Consider the following 19579-nt stretch of genomic DNA (forward strand, 5'->3'; position numbering starts at 1 on the left):
TATTGGGAATTAAACTATACTCAGTGTAATATGTAACTGCACACTATATGAATGTAATATGAAATAGCATTGAAATTTGGCAAATATTTATATAAAATAGTTAATCAAACGTCTGTCAGGAATTGGTCAAGCTCCTCTCACAGCCAAGAACATTCTAATCTTATTTAACATCTAATGACCATAATAAAAGTGATATAGCTAAATTAGTTTGACAATTTAATAATCTCCTCAAATATTTGAACAGAATTTACTTCTTTGTTTTCAAAAAAAAAAGGCACACATTTCCCACTAGAACTCACAATAGTTGTGTAAATTAGATTGCATTCTTGACTTAATAAAATAAAGCGTTTGGACTGAATCCTGCATAAAATATTATACTGATATCTGACTTTACCCTTGACCTCTGAAAAGGATGCACCACCCATGACTTTAGGAAAATGAATCTGCCCCTTTCACTCTGCTTTGCATGGTGTCTGAAGGTTAGATACACAGTCACATAGAAAGTTATGGTTGCAGAGATCCTAAGAGCATCGCCAGTCTCACTTCTAACCAGATTCGGAAATTCATTCTATGACAATCCTGATACAAGTTTAGTAGGTCTCTGTGAGTTCTTTCTTTCTTTCTTTTTTCTTTCTTCCTTCCTTCCTTCCTTCCTTCCTCTTTCTTTCCCTCACTCCCTCCCTTCCTCCCTCCCTCCCTCCTTCCTCCCTCCCTCCCTCCCTTCCTTCCCTCCTTCCCTCCTTCCTTTCTCTCTCTCTCCCTTTCTCTCTTTCTTATTTCATTTTAAGTATTCTCTGCACCTAACATGGGGCTCGAACTTACAACACCAAGATCAGGAGTTGCATGCTCTGCTGACTGAGCCAGCCAGGCGCCCCTCTGTGACTACTTTAAATTTAGGAAAAGCTACCTGTTTTAACGGCATCATATGCTCTATGGATAAACAGTTTTAAATTGTGGGAAATTCTCAAGTTGAGTTTAAAACTTCTTTACCATTTACTGATCCAAATCTGCCTTCTGGAAAAATACAGAACAAGTATACTTCTGATACTAAATGAAAATCTTTTAAATATGAAGAACAAAACTCTCACATCATATCTTCTTGAGCTTTGGAAAGATTTTACTTTTATTATCCTCTCATGGCATGATTAGAATCACATTAGTGGAAATTACTGAAGAGATCCTGGATGATATCAAATGGGTTTTTTCTTGTTTTGTTTAGGGGTTTAAAACACAGAAAAATCAATCCTTTCATTACTTTTTTACATTGTAGCATTTGATTATAGACAACAGAGCAAAGATAGCCCTTCAAAATCTATTTTTTGAAAAGCTACCAAAAGTTTACTGCGTTTGAGCCTTTACATTAACTTCTTACTTAACAATATCTTTAACATAGATTTCATAACTGCATTGCTCCTTCATAACCCAAAATATACATATACATATATACATATACATGTGTGTATACATATATATATATATATATATATATACATGTGTGTGTGTGTGTGTGTGTGTATACATATATATATATATATATTTTTTTTTTTTATTTAAGCAGGCTCGTAGGCCCCACACCCAGTGCGGAGCCCACTGCTGGGCCTGAACTCATGACCCTGAGATCAAGACCTGAGTTCAAGACCTGAGGTGAGATCAAGACTTAGACGCTTAATCGACTGAGCCACCCAGGCCCCCCACACACCACCTTTTAAATATAGATGCTCAGAAGCTAAGGATTCATCTCGGTATTGCTCTTAATTTTTTTTTTTTTCAAGAAAATTCTTCCTATTCCCTTTGGTTCTTCTTCAGATGAGATGGCTTTTAGTGCCTTTTTCTCATCCTGCTCATCCTTATTCTGGAAACATACCACATTGGCAATGCCCCTAAAAAAGTGTGGCCCAGAACAAATAGAATCCTTTTGGTGGGTTTAATCATTGCAGAATATGAGGAGGATGTATTGTTTCTTCTGTAATTTGGATACTATATATGTCATATTGCAGCCTACAAGTATGTTGATGTTTTCAGCAGCTTGCAGTTAACTAAAATCATACTTGAGAACAGTATGGTCTTTACTTTGAATCATATTTCTGGCTCACCAGCATGGTTCCAGGGAACAGAATCACGATACTTTGGGGACAAGAAACGCAGGTAGTGCAGTCAACATTGATATGAAGGGAATTATTCTCTTCTTCCCACAGAATGCTAAATCCTGTATATATTTCTATACTCCCATTCTTCTTTAAGTTACCCTACCATTTATGCCATATGACACTTGGCCTAAGGATACATTCGTATAGTATTAAAGGCATGCAAAATGAAAGAATCATGGCACATTACCATACCCCTACTTCTGATATGCCAGATGGAAAAGGTGAAGTATTTCCCACCTTTGCTAAGTACTACCTGAATACCAGCTCCACTGAAAAGGTCTTTACTATTTTTGGATACAGCATATTCCTAGCTGAAGTGTATCCTTATAAATTCCAAAGGATCTTTAAGGTTCTAAGTTGCCTTTTTTTTTTTTTTTTGGGTTTTATTTATTTATTTGACACAGAGAGAGAGCAAGCACAAGCATGGGAGCCTCCGGCAGAGGGAGAGGGAGAAGTAAGCGGAAGCTCCCCATCAAGCAGGGAGCCTGACGTGGGGCTTGATCCCAGGACCTTGGGACCATGACCTGAGCCAAAGGCAGATGTTTAACCGACTAAGCCATCCAGGTGCCCCTAAATTGTCTTTTTGAAGAATAATTTCTCCTCTAAGTTTCCCCCTCTTTTTATTGGCATTAGGTTGATACAGCCGGAGTAAGGAAAATAGATGTTATAACAGTGCCCTGGAGGAAAGGGAGAGGTTCTATAGAATACGTCATTTAATCCTTACTACAAATCTGAGAGGTGGGTGTGACTGCCTTATGTTATAATCTAAGGAATTGAGGTTGAGAAATGAAGTGGCTTGCTCAAGATCATACAACCAGTAACTGGATGATCTGACTCATATTTAAACTCAGCTTTTACTGACGTCGAATCCATCCCCTTTCCACCATTCCCTTCTGTCTCTTATAAATTATAAATGGATGAATTCTAGTCCTAGCGGTTATAGTAATTTAACCTTGAATATCGTATTCATAATTAAATGTTTTAGCTTTTGCCAAAATACATATTTGAGAAAATGAAATACAATGCAAATTTACAACTGAGGGTGCAGCTTGCTCAATAGATAAAACAGAAGTTCTGTTTTGTAGCTGGTGAGATAAAGCATTTATTCATTCAACATTGACTCAACACAATTTATTTGAGCGCCTGAAAAAGCAGAAACTTTTTTTCAGATTTCATTTTTGTTTATTAACACCAGAAATAATACATTTTAACAGTGGCTACATTTACTAAGCATCTGCTTTATGCCAGGCACTGTATTTGGTCCTTCACAAAACATCACAAATCTTCACAATAGTCCTCAAAAGTAGTTCTTAATCATTTGCATTTTGAAAATAAGCAAACAGAGAGGTTATTTGCCCAAGGTCACACCTGAGAAGTAGTTAAATTCAGTTTTGGCCTGAATCTAAAGTCCCTGATCTTTCTAGAATTCCATGATATTCTCACCCTAACTGCATAAATCATTCAATGTCTGCCACGTTTTAGACACAGATTCTCCTTCCACATTTATTCTTTGTAAAAAAAGAACACTGGATTGGAGGGCCAGGAGCCCCAACTGCTAGATGGGTTCTCTCATTTAATACTCACAAGACCTGAGGCCACTTAATGTTTTGAGGTCTCAATTACCTCCCCTAACTTTATTTAGAAAATTTATATGACCACTTCCAAATCTGAATGACAACAAACTTCTGGAACAAAGACCTCATCATTAATGCAATTATTGATTAATATTCTCAGTAATTCTAGAGGCTATTTATACTTTTCTACTTTTCTATAGGTTAAAAAGAGAGTAACTCCAACTTAAAAATGCAAATACACCAATATGTATTCTTTTTTCTTCAGCAACATAAAGTATTCATGCACAAATAGTTCCCAAATAACCTCACCTTAATAGGTTACTCATGAATTTTTATGTTTTTGTAATATATGTATATCACAAAAATACATGGAAAAAAAAAAACCCTTTAAACCAAAACAGTCCCAAATAACTTTAGTCATGAAATTCCCAGTTAACATTTCATCTTCCACCTCCCACATCTGTCCTGCTACCTGCCTCTAACTGTCACTGGGATTACAAAACTCAACTAAAGCCCTAACAGTGTGCTGTTCTCTGAAGTACTTGAAAGACATTTATCTCCAGTGCAGTATAAATAATACAAATGGTTGTACTTCGAGAATCACTTGAGACCAACTCCTGAGGCCTTGTCTGAGAAACAGAGAAAGAACAAAGTCTACCATCAAGAAATCCCACTATTCCACAGGCAATTATACATGATCTCCTGTCATTGAACAATTACATCAGAGGCCTCTCTGGAGAGGGATGATGACATATATACGGATTTTTTTTTTCCTTTAAGTTCTGCTACCTGTAGACTATAGCGACCCCAGCAGGAAAACTAGCATCAGCATGTTCTTTTGGCAAAGTCCTACCATCACGGAAGGAGACATGATGGCTTGACAGATAAAATTCTTGAGATAGGACCTATATACTCATAATGTTCTTTGCCAATATACGGACCTGTGTCATTAACCAAATTTAGAGCAGACCAGACTGCATAAAAAAAAGTGCTCTTCTGTTGCACATGTACTTGTGAAGAATAGCCAGAAAAAAAAATTTGATGTAATGGAAAGAATACTAATCCTCATGCATTTGGAGGCCTGACTGCCAGTTCTTTCTCTGATGTCAAAATTATGGTCTTAAAGTTATGCAATTACTTGGTCTAATCATTTTTACTGCACCTGTAGACCCCTATATAAACATGGAGGCCATGCCATGCACAAGATACAAAATCAGTAATCAAGGGACAGCACTGGACCTCTATTATTTCTAATGACACCACTAGGTGCCCTGAATAGAGTGAAACCCAAGGAATAGAATCCATTCCTCTGTTCACCACACCATGCACTAAAATGCTAGGCCATATCCAAATCTGTAAATTAAAGGGGTCTCCCCTACTTTAAAATTTGAGATTTTGATGAGACACAAAAACCAGTATTTCATAAGAACTCGGTAACATTTCTCAACATCTTTACAATTGCTATCATCAGGAAGGATGATGATAGGGCGATGAGTGAAAAAAAACAGAAATATCCAAACAGAGCTTCTAATTTAAGAGAAGTTATCAACATATTGCTAGCAAGAGGCATTAACTGGTTCACCAAACCATGGGTTCAATATATTTCAAGTGGATTTCAAGAGAATACGAAGCTTCTTTCCTGAGAGCCTTTAGATTAGTAATGTAATGCTCCCAGCATACCTCAGGCTTTCTCAACACTACTAGGTGCTATTTTCAGTAGAGGAGAGGAGAGGTCAGAAGAACGGAAATAATGAATTCTAATAACATTTTTCATCTCCTTAACTCTAATTGACCATCCATTCCCAGCTTCAAAAGATGGGACAGAGGGACAGAAAAGAAACAAAGATGAGAAGAAAGCAAATAGTGGCACTCTAGAATCATTATAAACCATCCAGAAATAGAAGGGAAAAAAAGCATAATAAAGGATTTTTTTTTTCCTTTAAGTTCTGCTACCTGTAGACTATAGAGACCCCAGCAGGAAAACTAGCATCAGCATGTTCTTTTGGCAAAGTCCTACCATCACGGAAGGAGACATGATGGCTTGACGGATAAAATTCTTGAGATAGGACCTATATACTCATAATGTTCTTTGCCAATATTTTAAGATTATGCTGTATGTTGCATGAAATGGTTTTTTTGATTCTGGGAGAGATACTATACATTTTTAAAAATCTGCATTTTCCCATAGAGATGACTTTTTTAAGGTACAATTTTCTTTTAGGATTTTGTGAAGACACATATGTATAGTTTTTGTAGTACAAATTATAACATCTAAAAGCACAATCTCTGATTCCTTCCATTTTGAAACCTGACTTCTAACTCTTGTCTCCTTTTTGTTTTTCCCTCAATGTCCTGTACTTGCCCAGTGTATTCTGTTTTAAAAAGATTCTTTTTATTATTACTAGTGACCTAGGCTAAGGGGAATTTATTAATTCATGAGGGTTGCTGTATTTGGTGAGCAAGGACTACAACTTATAACTCACTTTTACTCTATAGTTCATAAGACTGATGACAGACCAAGTAGTCATTTATGGAGGCAGATTTCAAATCTTCATTTTTAGGTAATTTTGTCATAATGATGTTCTTCAGTCTGTGTTTCTTGAGAAATTTAATGTTTAAACTGCTTGATTTAGTACTTCACATAGGGTCTCTCACTGGCAAATTCTCAATAACTTCCATGTAATGACTGAATTTCAATCAACCTGAAATATTTTATCATTAATAAATATGAACATTAGGTATATATAATTTCCTTGAAGCTGTGAGCTAATGATTTTGTATTTATCAAGATACACATGTGTGTGTTACTATATATAATCCTCTTATGCATGCCTCTAGTCCTTGCCTGCTCCTTCCACCCTGTACACGCGTTCTTCATGATACCTTATTACTTTGCTACAAGTGTCCTACATAAAACTTGGGTGATTGTAACTTACTCACATGAAGGAAAGAGACTGTACCAGATATATCTATGAAATAATACGAGCCAATTTTATGATTATGTGTGTGTGTGCACATGTGTGTGTGTTATGTGTTTCTCTTTTTAATATTGTGTTAGTAAATTTTGAACCAGCTCATTATTCAAATATAGAATTTTGGGTAAAGTCAATAAAAGGAAAATGATGAAAGGGATGAAGAAGGCAAAGATCTTGTTTTATTCTTTTATAGTGCTTTGTACCATACCTGGTACATGGTTGGTGTTCAATAATGTTGGTTGAAGAAAAGATCTAAGGAAAGGAAATAGAGAAAGGAAGGACAAGATGGAGAAAGACAGGAATGACAGAAAGAAGGCAGGCAGGCAAAGAAAAACTAAAAACAAATTTTTCCAGAACAAAGCACATGTAACTTCTCAGGATGCTAACAACGTAACTAACCACATATGAACAGTATTAAGGGTACATGTTGGAATTTAGGAGAAAGATAGTATGTCACTTCAGCAGCTAAGCCCTGTTTTAAAAATTGTCAAATAATCTCTATTTTAAGACAAGAATGGAAACAATATTGGCTCTGTCACAAAGTAACTTTGTAAACGTAGACAAATATTTCTCATTTGAGCTTTAACTTCTAAACTTGTAAAACAGGAATACTTATGACCTGTTCTGTTGTTTTCAAAGTATGAAGATCAAATAAAATGATATATGTGATTAATATCCATGATAATATATATGATTAGATAAAATATTTGGCACCTGAAAAACACAAAGTATCATGATGCAGTTTCAAATTCTTCAAGGAAGGGATGGCTATCTATGTTTAACACATTGTCATTTTATAATTCCCACCTAAAGTGTCACATCGAAATACTAACATCCAAAGAGTTTGGGCCAAAAACTGATCCTTGCAATCAGCTCAAGTCCAGTGAAACACTGTGAATTATTTCTACATTACAATTTCACATAGAGAATATTCAATATTTTTTGCCATGTCAAGAGGAAAGACAAGTTATGAGTTCTTTATCAGTTTTAGCTTTAAATTCTAATCCTTATTTTTATAATGCTAAAATAAGGCTTACGCCACTGTAGTAAATGAGAGAGAGAGAGGTTTAGCTGAAGCTTTAAACTGCTGGAGAAGTTGGCATGGCCTTAGTAAACACTGTGCCCATGCCTTGCTCTCATTCAATGCAGTTGATACTTACCAGACCCTGGCGGGAAGTACCTGGAATACTGGTGATATCTGTATGCAATCATAGAACACCCTTTTCACCTTCAAGGTTGTACCTGGTATCAAGCCCTGAGCTGCAGCCTGCAATGGTTCTAGGTTGCTATCTCCAAGATACCCTTGGCACTGAGCTAATATTAAGCCCGTATACTTGGTATTTTCTGTGGAAAGTAAGATCACAGCAGACTTTTTGACATTGGCGGGGCCAAGTCTCTTGCAGATCTAGAATTTCCAGACAACGAATAGCAAGTGATAAGCCAATGATTTAGGTCTTTAACATTATGTAGATTGTCCCTGTTTTTCCTCCTACTAAATGCTTTACAGAGAATTCGATTTCTAGAGAAACAGGTTTCAGTTCAGTTTAAGAATCTTCTAACCATCTGTCAGAAGACGGAATGCAACACTCAGGATGCATCTCCCAGCTGATCCCGTTCAACTGGCAGCAGAAGAGGATTGCCCATGAACCTGCACGGAGGATAATTTAGCATTGCTCCAGATCCTGTCTTCATCCTCATTTAAGGTCTTGTATAACTTCAAGAGCTCAATCCTGTAATTCTATGGGCAACGCTCTGTGAGAAGCAAGGATTGCCTCACTCACTGTGTTATTATTACTTAGGGAAGTTCCACAATTGCTTCACTGCCAAAATCGGTAATTATGTAGCAGTGATGGTTACGAAATCAAGAGGTTCATTTGTCATAGCAACAATACTGAGCATGCATTCAATTAAAACATATATTCAGGGTAATTCTTAAATATTAAATCTTGATGGAGTTTCTATTTTACCCTCTGTCCCATTAATGTTTCTATGCAAGCAAGTGGACGACTGGACAAAACCGATCTATTTAGAAAGTGGCCTCCAACAAGGACACTTTCACAATGGAGCTGAATGAACAAAAGCAAAAGTATAAGCACCTAAGGGATACTTTTTAAAGAAAGAAATTAATGATTTATTTGAGAAGAATATAAGAGATACCCCATTTTTTAAATAATGTATATATTTGAACGTATAACATTCATGTAATTTTGAAGGGATAACAAATGACTCTTCATTTCAAAAGCTTTTCTTTTCTTATTGAAGAACATCTCAACATAATGGAGCCATGAGTTGAATAGGGGATCAGGGCAAACACTGCCCCGAAAGCTTCCAGATAACAAAGCTGACCTGGAAGAGCACAGATAGGGGTTAACCTACAAGCACTGGAGTCAGGCTGCCAATTTTCAATCTCAATGCTATTCCCTGACCAGGTTGTGTGAACCTTGGCGAAAGTATGCAACCCTTCTGCACTCTAGTTTTTCATCAGTAAAATCAAGATAAGAATGTAATTCATGGAGTGTCGAAAGATTAAATGCATTTACACATGGAAACTTAGAGCAGTGTCTGGCACAAAGTAAATGCTCCATTATTATTATTATTATTATTATTATATGCAACTTGCATGAATAAAGCAAATAACATTTGTGCACATGCTATCCCAACTGAAGGGAAATATTTACATTTACTAAATACATTATTACCAACCTAAGACTTTGTAGCAGTCAAGGTGACAATGATAATGATAATGGCATAAGAAATTATAATCATAGTTAAATTAATTTCATATATTAAAGAGTACTGGATATAACAGGCAGTGAAAAGGGGACATTCTGCTAAAAACTCTCACTCCATTCATCTCAGAGTGATCTCTCTGAAAACCATCAAAACTTCCTAACTGAAAGTTCTCTTCAGCCTTAAATGTCTACATAAATTTCTTTTCTACCACCTCATACTGATAATACAAAAAGTTAATGCTAAGAGTTTTCTTCATGGTGTTTGCTTTGCTCCTTCATAAGGTTGCAGATTCCATACCATTTCTCCACAGACAGTCCTAGGTTTAATAATCATTATGAAGAAATTATCTTCCCAATGTGTGTAAAACAATACTCATTGGGGTAAAGAATAAACACGTTTAATTTTTTATAATAAAATGTTTACTAAATAAACGAAGGAATTACTATTTTTTTGATAGGATTTACTTTACTTGTTTTGCTTTAGTAACAACAAGAAAAACACATAGCCTACAATTTGTTAGCAAATATCAAATAACAAAAGGCTACCGTGAATATATATTTACATTTCTTATATTGAAAAAAGTGATCTCGGTGAACAGTTGCTCAAGACCAATTAAGAGGATCTTTAGATTTGATATGATGGCAGAAAAAAGTAAGAGCTGGGAAAATTGTTGCCATTGGACAAAATCTCTGGATTAATTTTATCTAACTTACAAAGCACTAGTGATCATATTTATGCCTGTGGTTGTAAAGGCCCAAAACATGCTTTAAAAATGTTCATGTCAAGCTAAAGCTTGTCCCCATGGTTAAGATAGCCCTCAGACTCTACAGAAATAGCTTCTTGCTTATAAAATGTGGGCAGTTTTGTAGGGAAGTAAGCTTTTTGGCATGCTGTAGAGGAAGAGGCTAACTTAAGGTTGCCTGGGCACGAGTTCTACTCCCTTCCAAAGACCGGCCTCCCCCTGCCCCACCGCCAACCATCTCCTTTTCCTACCCAGGATAAAGATCTGATCTGGTTGGTTCTGCATTTGGATCCTGAACCAGGCAGGTGCCACATACCACTAAGTTTGTAAACACAAGGTGCGTCTGGGTGGCTCAGTCGTTAAGCGTCTGCCTGCGGCTCAGGTCATGATCCCAGGGTCCTGGGATTGAGTCCCGCATCGGGCTCCCTGCTCCACGGGAAGCCTGCTTCTCCCTCTCCCACTCCCCCTGCTTGTGTTCCCTCTCTCGCTGTCTCTCTCTCTCTCTGTCAGATAAATAAATAAAATCTTAAAAAAAAATAAAGTTTGTGAACACAATTCCTGAATGCTGAAACAAGGTCCTGGTGTGAAAGAACTATGCTGTGATAAGAAACAAGTGGGTGGCTCAGTCGGTTAAGCGTCTGCCTTTGGCTCAGGTCATGATCCCAGGGTGCTGGGACCAAGCCCAGCACTGGACTCCCTGCTCAGTGGGGAGCCTGCTTCTCCTTCTGTCTGCTGCTTCCCCCACTTGTGCTCTCTCTCTCTCTCTGTCAAATAAATAAATAAAATCTTAAAAAAAAAAAAAAAGAAATGAGGTTCTCAGGCCTGGCAACCCACAGCACTGATGGTGTCACTGAGGGCTAAGTGCTCCCCCCTAGACGTCAGGGGACCAAGGCGAGCTGGCTTCAGATATGTTGCATTTGCTCCTGCGTATCCACATCACAACTGCCAATAAGATTCTTCCCTTGGTTTCTTATAGTAGCAATTCAATCCTTCCTTTACGATAGTATGCCAAGCTGTAAATTATCTCTTTATTTATAAATGGTACTTCTGAAGTCCATGACTACTTTCTGAAGGAAAATATTTGAGGATGTTGACTGTGCCAAGTTTTGGTAGAGCTAAAATGCTTTTTTAAAAGCAATTCTATCAATTTTCCTAGTTTAAAAGTCCAAACCATCATAATACATTTTTTTCCCCATCAAAAAGGGTAGACTTTTGCATGTTAGGATTTTAGCAAATGATGTTTTTCTTGTCTTATCCTCGAAACCCAATTTTGCACCTCTCTCTTCCTTAACCTACTTTAATACTGAATTAATTTTCTTCCTCATTGTCATTTTTAATCTCTGGTCTTAATTACTAAATTAGCATGGTTGCCATTTAGATTTTTCTTCTCAAATCCAAAATACATTTCACTTAATAAATTTTATTTAATTACTTAATTTTACTGTCAGTGGCTCTTCCTGGAACTGAGTTATATACCCCTGGTATGTGTATTTGTATTCCTCTATATCCATATCATACATCCAACCATTCACTCCCCCACCCATATCACAACTCATCTAAACTACAGAGAATTGACACCACATGGCAACCTCATGTAATTTACGTTAGATTTTTCTGAAGCACAGGTGTATCACTAGAGAGATAAAAGACTTAACTGTTTACATCGAGGTTTAAAACACATTTTTCCAGAGGTCCGTTATAATTTTTGGCCAAACTGACTTGTTTAAGGCAGAGTTCACATTTGCCCCTTATTTCTTGATACTGAGAGATTTTACTCTAAGATTGCTTTCATGTCACTTCGTCAGTCAAACTTATTATCATTTGGTCTCCATGGACAAGTTTTCCACTCTCAATTAACACCACTTTTTTCTTTGTAGTATTTTCCAAGTACATCTGAATCATTATTGATGGAATTCTTTATTTAACATCTATCCCACTACCAAATTATAAACCCCACTAGCGTGAAGAAAATGTCTATCTTGTTTATTTTATACACGCAGCACCTAGCACAGTGCTTAGCATATGTAAGTTCTCAGTAACGGTTGGTTGCACTGGTGAGTGGATGAGGTTGAAGTCATTTTTACAGGTGGTATATTAGTAGTATTATTATTGTTTTTTAAGATGTTATTTATTTATTTGACAGAGAGCACAAGGGGGAGTAACAGAGGGAGAAGCAGACTCCCTTCTGAGCAGGGAGCCCGATGCGGGACTCGATCCCGGGACCCTGGGATCATGACCTGAGCTGAAGGCAGACACTTAACCAACTGAGCCACCCAGGTGCCCCAGCATATTATTATTATTATTATTATTATTATTATTATTATTAGAAGCAGAAGCAGTGTGCATGTGTCATTCCTGCAGTTTTCTTCTGTTATTATTATTGTTAGAAGCAGCAGAAGCAGTGTGCATGTGTCATTCCTGCAGTTTTCTTCTGTTCACTGGGTTTGGGTAATTATGAAATTGCTTTACCCTTAGGGCTACAGATTCAAAGAAGGAAAACAATTCAAACGTGCAAAGTGCTCTGCAAATGTTTAACTCCAACTTGGAAAGGGGTTTAGAACTGGTTACAACAGTAACTTAAAGTGAGATAGAGCTCTGTGGGCCTGGTAGGGCACTTTGGGTACTGTCTTGCTATTTAATTTCCAGAAAGAAAATGCTTCAATCAATGCATGTGTTGATGGCCTACCATGTATAATGCATGCTACCTGGCTTTACAATGTGTACCAAAAAGCCCCTACTTCAAACTAATTATAATCTGATTGGGAAGTTATAGCAATGCTAACTATAGGAAAAGCTAATGAGAAAAAAATTAAATGGTAAGTATGAGGGCAAATGATTGGTATTTCAGGCATTCAGAGAAGGACCACCAACAGAAGTCTTCATAGAAACAGACTGGAGTCTGGGAACAGGCCGTTTAGATGGGCAGAAAAGAGGAAGACAAGTCTTCAAGATAGAAAAAAACTTATGTGGGCAAAGAGGTGGCGACAGGGATGGCCAAAATTTGTACAGGGCAATGAGCAGAACAATGCCGCTAACGTAAAGGGTTCACTCAGAGAGCTGAGAGATGGGTTGTAAAGGTAGATCGATCCATGAAGTGAAACTATACCTAAGAGGCTGAGGAGAATGGGGTATTTTTCTGTCAGTTTCCCTGAAGCCACTGACAGGTGATAGCAACATAAAATATTCAATGATGATAACATCTTAATACTGCACATTTTGTTGCAAAGTAATTTCATCTATTATTCACAGAAGAAATTTTTTTTTCTCATTTTGCAGAGATGTCACTGCACATCAATACATGTAAATGAGCTAGCTGTTTCATGGCAGAGCTGTGATTGCAAGCTCCATCTTCTGCCCAGGCAGGTTGCAGGAATTGTCAGAGTGAGGAGACAGAGGCCATGGGAGGGGTGGGTGGTTCGCCTGTGTTCCTGCAGGCTGCCAAGGCTAAGAACTGCGCGAATCACCGTGGGCTACACCAAGGATGGGCCACTTCCAGTCCTCATTAACTTTTAGAAAGCCGCTTTTCATTGCAGGCAAGTATAGAACTACTTATCACAACCTACAGACATTGAAACATGAAGCTGATCACACACCTATGCTTGGTTTTAAGATGGCAGATTAAACCTGTTTTTCTCATTGCTTCATTTTGCCAAAGAGCTCTCGCTGCTGCCTTAATTTGCAGGTGCTTAAAAATCAAATCATATTTTAATGATTGGGTTATATACAACTCCATAGCCTTTTACGGTCACCTGTTTCTAAGAATCAAAGGGTTAACTTAGAGATTCTTCACCGCTGTCTTTCCATTGATGATGTTTTGAAGGCGCTTGCAACCCAGCTTTCTGGCAGTGCCTTTTACAATTTTCGTTAACATTTATCTTATTCAAATACAGTACTCCTCACTTCAGCTGTGAATCACTGACTGCCACTCCCACATACTGTACCCAGTGTTAACATAATCGCTTTAAAGTGCTCCAGAGATCTTACACAAAAGTCTTTTGAAATTAGGCTCAAACTGAAGAATGTATCTTTCTTCTTTCTATCAGTTTATTTTTTTCTCTCAGGAGGATTTTTTCTTTTATGAAAAGGTTCCCCAACTGAAATGCTTCTCTCCCCTTCCTGAGAGATTGTGATCTACCCTAAACACAAGAGAACGCAAAGAGAACTACAAAGCCTCCAAGATTGCAATCCGCTGATGTCTACTGTTTTTTGTTTTTTTTTTAAGTTCGCGCCTTGTTAAATCAGAACCATCGACAAAGAAGCAGTGAATATCCTGTGGGAGAAATAGCCATTGGTCTCAAGCAGAACTGTTACCCAGCATTATGATGAGTGGAAAAAAATCTAAATCTGTTTTTATGGAGTGAAATCCCAATTTTCTTTTTCTTTTTTTTCTTACTGTTTTGACTTTTTTTCAATTGTTAAAAAAAACTTGTATGTGTAGTCCATGCTACTTAGTAATTCCTTTGTCAAGAAAATTACTTATTTGGGCACTCCTTTCATTAGGTGAAATAGAAAAAAAAATTGTTTTAATGCCATAAAGAAATAAGAACCTAGGTGTTCAGATTGTATATACTTTCGGAAAATAGTAGGATCATGAGGGGACATGCAAGATGACCCACTGAGTTCCTGCATTCCTTACAGGTACCACAGGGGAATTCTCTGGTATGAGAACACACATCCAATCCAAGGGAATTCAATCTTACTGTTTTTATACAAAAGGCTTCAAGACTGAGATTTTATTTGGCAAAAAAAAAAAAAGTTTTGGCTGCTTAAAAATAAAAGTTTCAAAAACACTGGTCTTGACTTTATTTTATTGTTTTTCTTTTTCTAATCAAATGTTCATCATTTTTTAATGTCCAGATCACGTTTTACCTTAAACAAGGCCTTTTCTGACCATTCTAGAATATCATTCCTTGTCCAACATACTGTTTAACTCTCTTAGTTTCACTTAACGACACTGTTTTATATTTGTATTAAATCACCCAAATGTCTTACTTCATCAACTGGCTTATAAGCCCTTGGCACACCAAGAACATGGTTTGTTTTACTTTGTATGCTTCTTGTCACTGAGTACTAAAGGCAGCTCCTCTTTTCTAGAAATTAGGCAACTGGGAAACAGGGGACAACTCTCCCTTGCCCCCCGCCACCACCCGCCATCCATCGTTGTGACAGAAACTTCACAGCACCTTCTGATAACTTCACTCCAGGGCCACAGAGGAGGGCCCACCACAGTCAAAATGGCAGTGTATGAGACTGTGCAGTGTGGCCATCCCACCCCCCCCCAGCAGGCATGTCTCTCTGGGCTATGCAGTCAGGATAGTCATGTGAAGTATCTATAGGACAGCACAGATATGCCGGGGGGAGGTGGGGGGAGGCAAGGATCTCAGCAGGCCACACTCAGATATGCTGCATTAATCTTATCTAGACCAATGCCAACCAAAGTTAATGGTTTTTTCATATTTTATCCCCCATTCTGTCACACCTATAACACTCCATGTCATTTCTGAATAAAGAAATTACCTTGATAAAAGAGGATAATGTGTCCCTTGCTCCTCCTCTCTTCCTGATAGTCAGTAAATAATGCCCTCTTGTTAGGAGCGCCTGGGTGGCTCAGTCCTTAAGCGTCTGTCTTCCGCTCAGGTCATGATCCTGAAGCCCTGCATCAGGGCATCAGGCTCTCTGCTTGGCGGGAAGCCTGCTTCTCCCTCTCCCACTCCCCCTGCTTGTGTTTGCTCTTGCTATCTCTCTCTCTGTCAAATAAGTAAATAAAATCTTTAAAAGTAATAATAATAATGCCCTCTTGTTTCCTGGTCTTTTTTAGGCAGGCAAGTATGGAGTTTCATAAAGGAAGTACAGGACACTAAACCAGAAGATGTGACTTGATTGTAGTTCCTCACTACCTAACTGAGTGACCTAGGGCAAAGCAATTAGCCATAGAGATCCACTCTGCATATTAAAAGGGGGTGGGGAGTAAGGATATTTACTTTGAAGTTTAATTCAATTTTTTTTTTTTTTAATAAATGAACATGAGCCTGCCTAGCGCAGGATCCAGCTCATGGTACGTACTCAATTTAAATGCAACTTAAATTTGAATTTGAAGCAATAGCTTCTTTTGTTCATTTTTTTCTTAATCCCTTACATGCACAATCACCCTGTTCTCATTGAAATCCACATCCTTTTAAAGAAGCATGATTTTTGTATTACTTTCAATTATTATTTCTTTTAAAACCTCTATCTACCAGAGCAGTTCACTGCATGTAGACCCTGCTATACATGAGAATCCCCTGGAGAACAGTTAAAGAAAAAACAGTGCCTGGTCTCCATGTCTGACCAAATTGAATCTGTAACTCTGAAGACAATCACAAAATCTGCATCCAACAATACATGAAAAAGCCAGGGGAAAAAGACTGGCTGAAAACGCTTCATTCAAACCAAACCCAAATGAAACAGCTTGAGAATTATTGCACATGGTCTGCAAGACTGCAAGAGGGATCTAAAACCACTTACCTTTGTTATTGTATACATCTAAATAATTTGGTGCTGAGAAAATCGTAATTAGAGAAGGGAAGCCTGTCGTTTGGCTTTTCCTGTACATGCGATACCTAAAAACAACAAAGACGAGTTACAACAAGGCTATTATGGGAAAAAAAAAGGTGATATCAAATTACGGATTTAAAATAGAATATTCAAGTTACGTTTTGTCATTCCAAGAGAACTCAATTACATAACATTAAACAAAATTTTCTCTCTAAAGTCTGTTACACACAGACATGAATTCCTCTCAAGGTTGACAATGAAAACACACAATCACATGTACAATATACAAAGAGGCCTTTCCTAAGCGTAACAGGCCTAGGGGAGGGTGGAATTCAAGGCAAAATCACAGTTCATATCCATGTGTGCAAGAGAGAAAACAAAGGTCACTTTTTGCACGAAGATCTCCTGTACCTACAATGTTTTTTAGAAGTTTGCCAATATTCTTGACATTAAGACTAAATAAGCAGAGCAACATATAAATCTTTCACACTAAAAACCAGGCTGATTATTTATCTGCAATACCTATGATACTCTGTTATGGTCTTCACTAAGCAATTTGCTTTTCAAAGGACGTGTGGTTAAATCTACAGGTTTTACATATTGAAAGTGTTTCTATTTTAGAACTTCATTACCAATCTCTTTGGCATCTGAAGGTCAAAGATTATTGTGTGAGCAGGGTAATACTTAATCAGTAATGAAACAGAACATCTGCAGGATCTTTGGAAATAAACCAAGAAACCAGTTACTTTTCTTCTCCTTAGATAAAAATAGGACTCTAGTCCTCAAATAATCAAAAAATACAGGAAACTCTGGCTCTTATCAATTAAGGTGAAAACACACCTCATGACTTCTATGTAACAGATTTTAGGAATATTGGTTTAGAAAATTGCCTATGAAGTGCAAAACAAAATTTTATCATTCCTTGGATTTATCAGAATTTATCATTCTGTGCCATGTTATTTCTGGCTGACTAACCATGCTTACTTTAGTTGGGTTCTAAAGTACATCAAATATCTGCCTTTAGGTAGATAAATAGCCACCTTAAGATTTATAATTTTATAAATATTTTGATACTACTCTCCCCAGGAGAAAATATCCTCTGAAGAAACTTCTGAAATATTCTAGAAGTATTTATTCTGCATACTGGACTAAACTTTGCTGGTGGAAAAAAAATCAGAATGTGAAAGATAATTAACACTCTCAATCTTAGTACCCTTGGCATTTTAACTGTGACTGGCTATGCCTACTTCACAACAAATAAAAACAAAGAAACTAGATGACATAATCTCAATTTTCCACAATTAATCAATCAAATGTTCAATTCAAACAAATATGCTAATTGATTTTAACTGATAAACTTAAAATATTTTCAAATAAGCAGATGACTTCAGGTCTGTAGTGGGATTAATATAAAGCTGCTTAAAATGTTCAGTTGGGAAAGTCAGTCAAAAAAGCAGAGTGACACCACTGCCCTGAAAAGTGCAAAAAAAAAAAAAAGAAAAAAGAAAAAAAATTATTTGAGGACTTGATTGGTTGGGCATATCAACAGGTTATATCAAAGGTCAGCTACAACACGCTGAGTATATAGAATTGGATCAGTTCATACCTGTTGATTATTGGTTGGAAAAAGCTAATTTTGAAAGGAACTTAGGATCTGCCTTGACTTAGGATCATCAGACATGGGCTTACTTCAGAATGCGGTCATCTCTATTCCTAATTTCAGCACACAGGTTATAATACTAAGTGTTCCTCCCTTTCAGAAAACTCAGAATATGAAAGAACGAGTTTAAGGATTTGAAAGCAAACAATACCTTTCAGGGGAGCCTACTGAGAAGGGTACTAGACTTCAAATCCTAGAATTCATTATGCCTTTTTCTCCCTATTACAGATTTAATGCACTATCAAACTGAGTATCTCATATTTCTTAGTTTTCTAAGCCCTTATAATTGGCCTACCAATTATACTAATAATTATACTAACCGCAGACCCTAAATTTTAAAATTTACCATGTATTACAAAATCTTGTTATGCATTTGTTAGTTAGAATATACAATTTTCTCCCTCACTTAAATGCTTCTACTTTTGTCCTTTAAAACTTCACAGGGGTCAGGAATGATATTCTTTAAATGAGAGTACACCATGCAGTATCTGTTAAATATTTATGTGTAATTCTCACTCCCATCGCCAACCAAGACTGAAAAGTTGCTGGTAATTTACTCACTTACTGGACAGTGGGAAGAGCAGGATGAAAAGAAATCAGATGGACCCATAAAGTTCTTAAGAAAGCCAGCTGAAAATTTTACCTGTTCAAGCTAAAAATGGAGGCACTTTAAAGGGGAACCTCACTACACATTTGCGACCACTCATTCCCCAGGACCCTGCCATTATCTGTGTCATCAGAACACAATTTTAAGATCTAATGTCTTCAGGGAGAGAGCCTAGCAAAAAAGATCCTCCACAGCCTGAACAAAGTGAGGAAGCTGTGACCCAGGGGCTATGCATGGTTTCCATAAACCCACAAAACTGCTCACCCTGCATCTTGGGCTTCATGGGCTCGGAGTATAGATAACAAATTATTGTGCTGTAAGAATTCACATACAGCCGGGTAACTGCCAGAGACAAAAAGAAAAGAGAAAGAAGCATCTGTTATGAAATCATCAAGAGTAGCACACGTTATCTGTAACATCCCGACCTATGTGATCTGATCAAGCATAATCAAACATACATCATTCATGAAACAAGCCTCTTGGCTCTCAGGACAGATATTTTTCCCTGTGGCAGAAAAAGCACCTGCAGCTCTACTTTTTACATAATCTGAAAGGGCTGGAGATACATGAATTAGACAAAGAATGCAGGCCATTATATAACAACACT

General features: G+C 37.2%; 1 protein-coding gene across 8 annotated transcripts in view; it reads right to left on the bottom strand.

The window, feature by feature from the left end:
• PPP3CA (protein phosphatase 3 catalytic subunit alpha) overlaps positions 1–19579 on the bottom strand; it is a 449539-nt gene that overhangs the window by 37523 nt on the left and 392437 nt on the right. For 7 of the 8 annotated variants that reach the window (XM_027598214.2, XM_027598213.2, XM_027598218.2 and 4 more), the window contains 2 exons: positions 19237–19314; positions 16676–16770 (listed from right to left, as the gene is read on the bottom strand). In XM_027598214.2, coding sequence (XP_027454015.1) covers positions 16676–16770; positions 19237–19314 — 173 coding nt within the window. The remainder of the gene's footprint in view (positions 1–16675; positions 16771–19236; positions 19315–19579) is intronic. The other variant, XM_027598215.2, reaches the window with a different exon arrangement.

This window comes from Zalophus californianus, chromosome 2, assembly GCF_009762305.2.
Source record: "Zalophus californianus isolate mZalCal1 chromosome 2, mZalCal1.pri.v2, whole genome shotgun sequence".
Lineage (NCBI taxonomy): Eukaryota > Metazoa > Chordata > Mammalia > Carnivora > Otariidae > Zalophus > Zalophus californianus.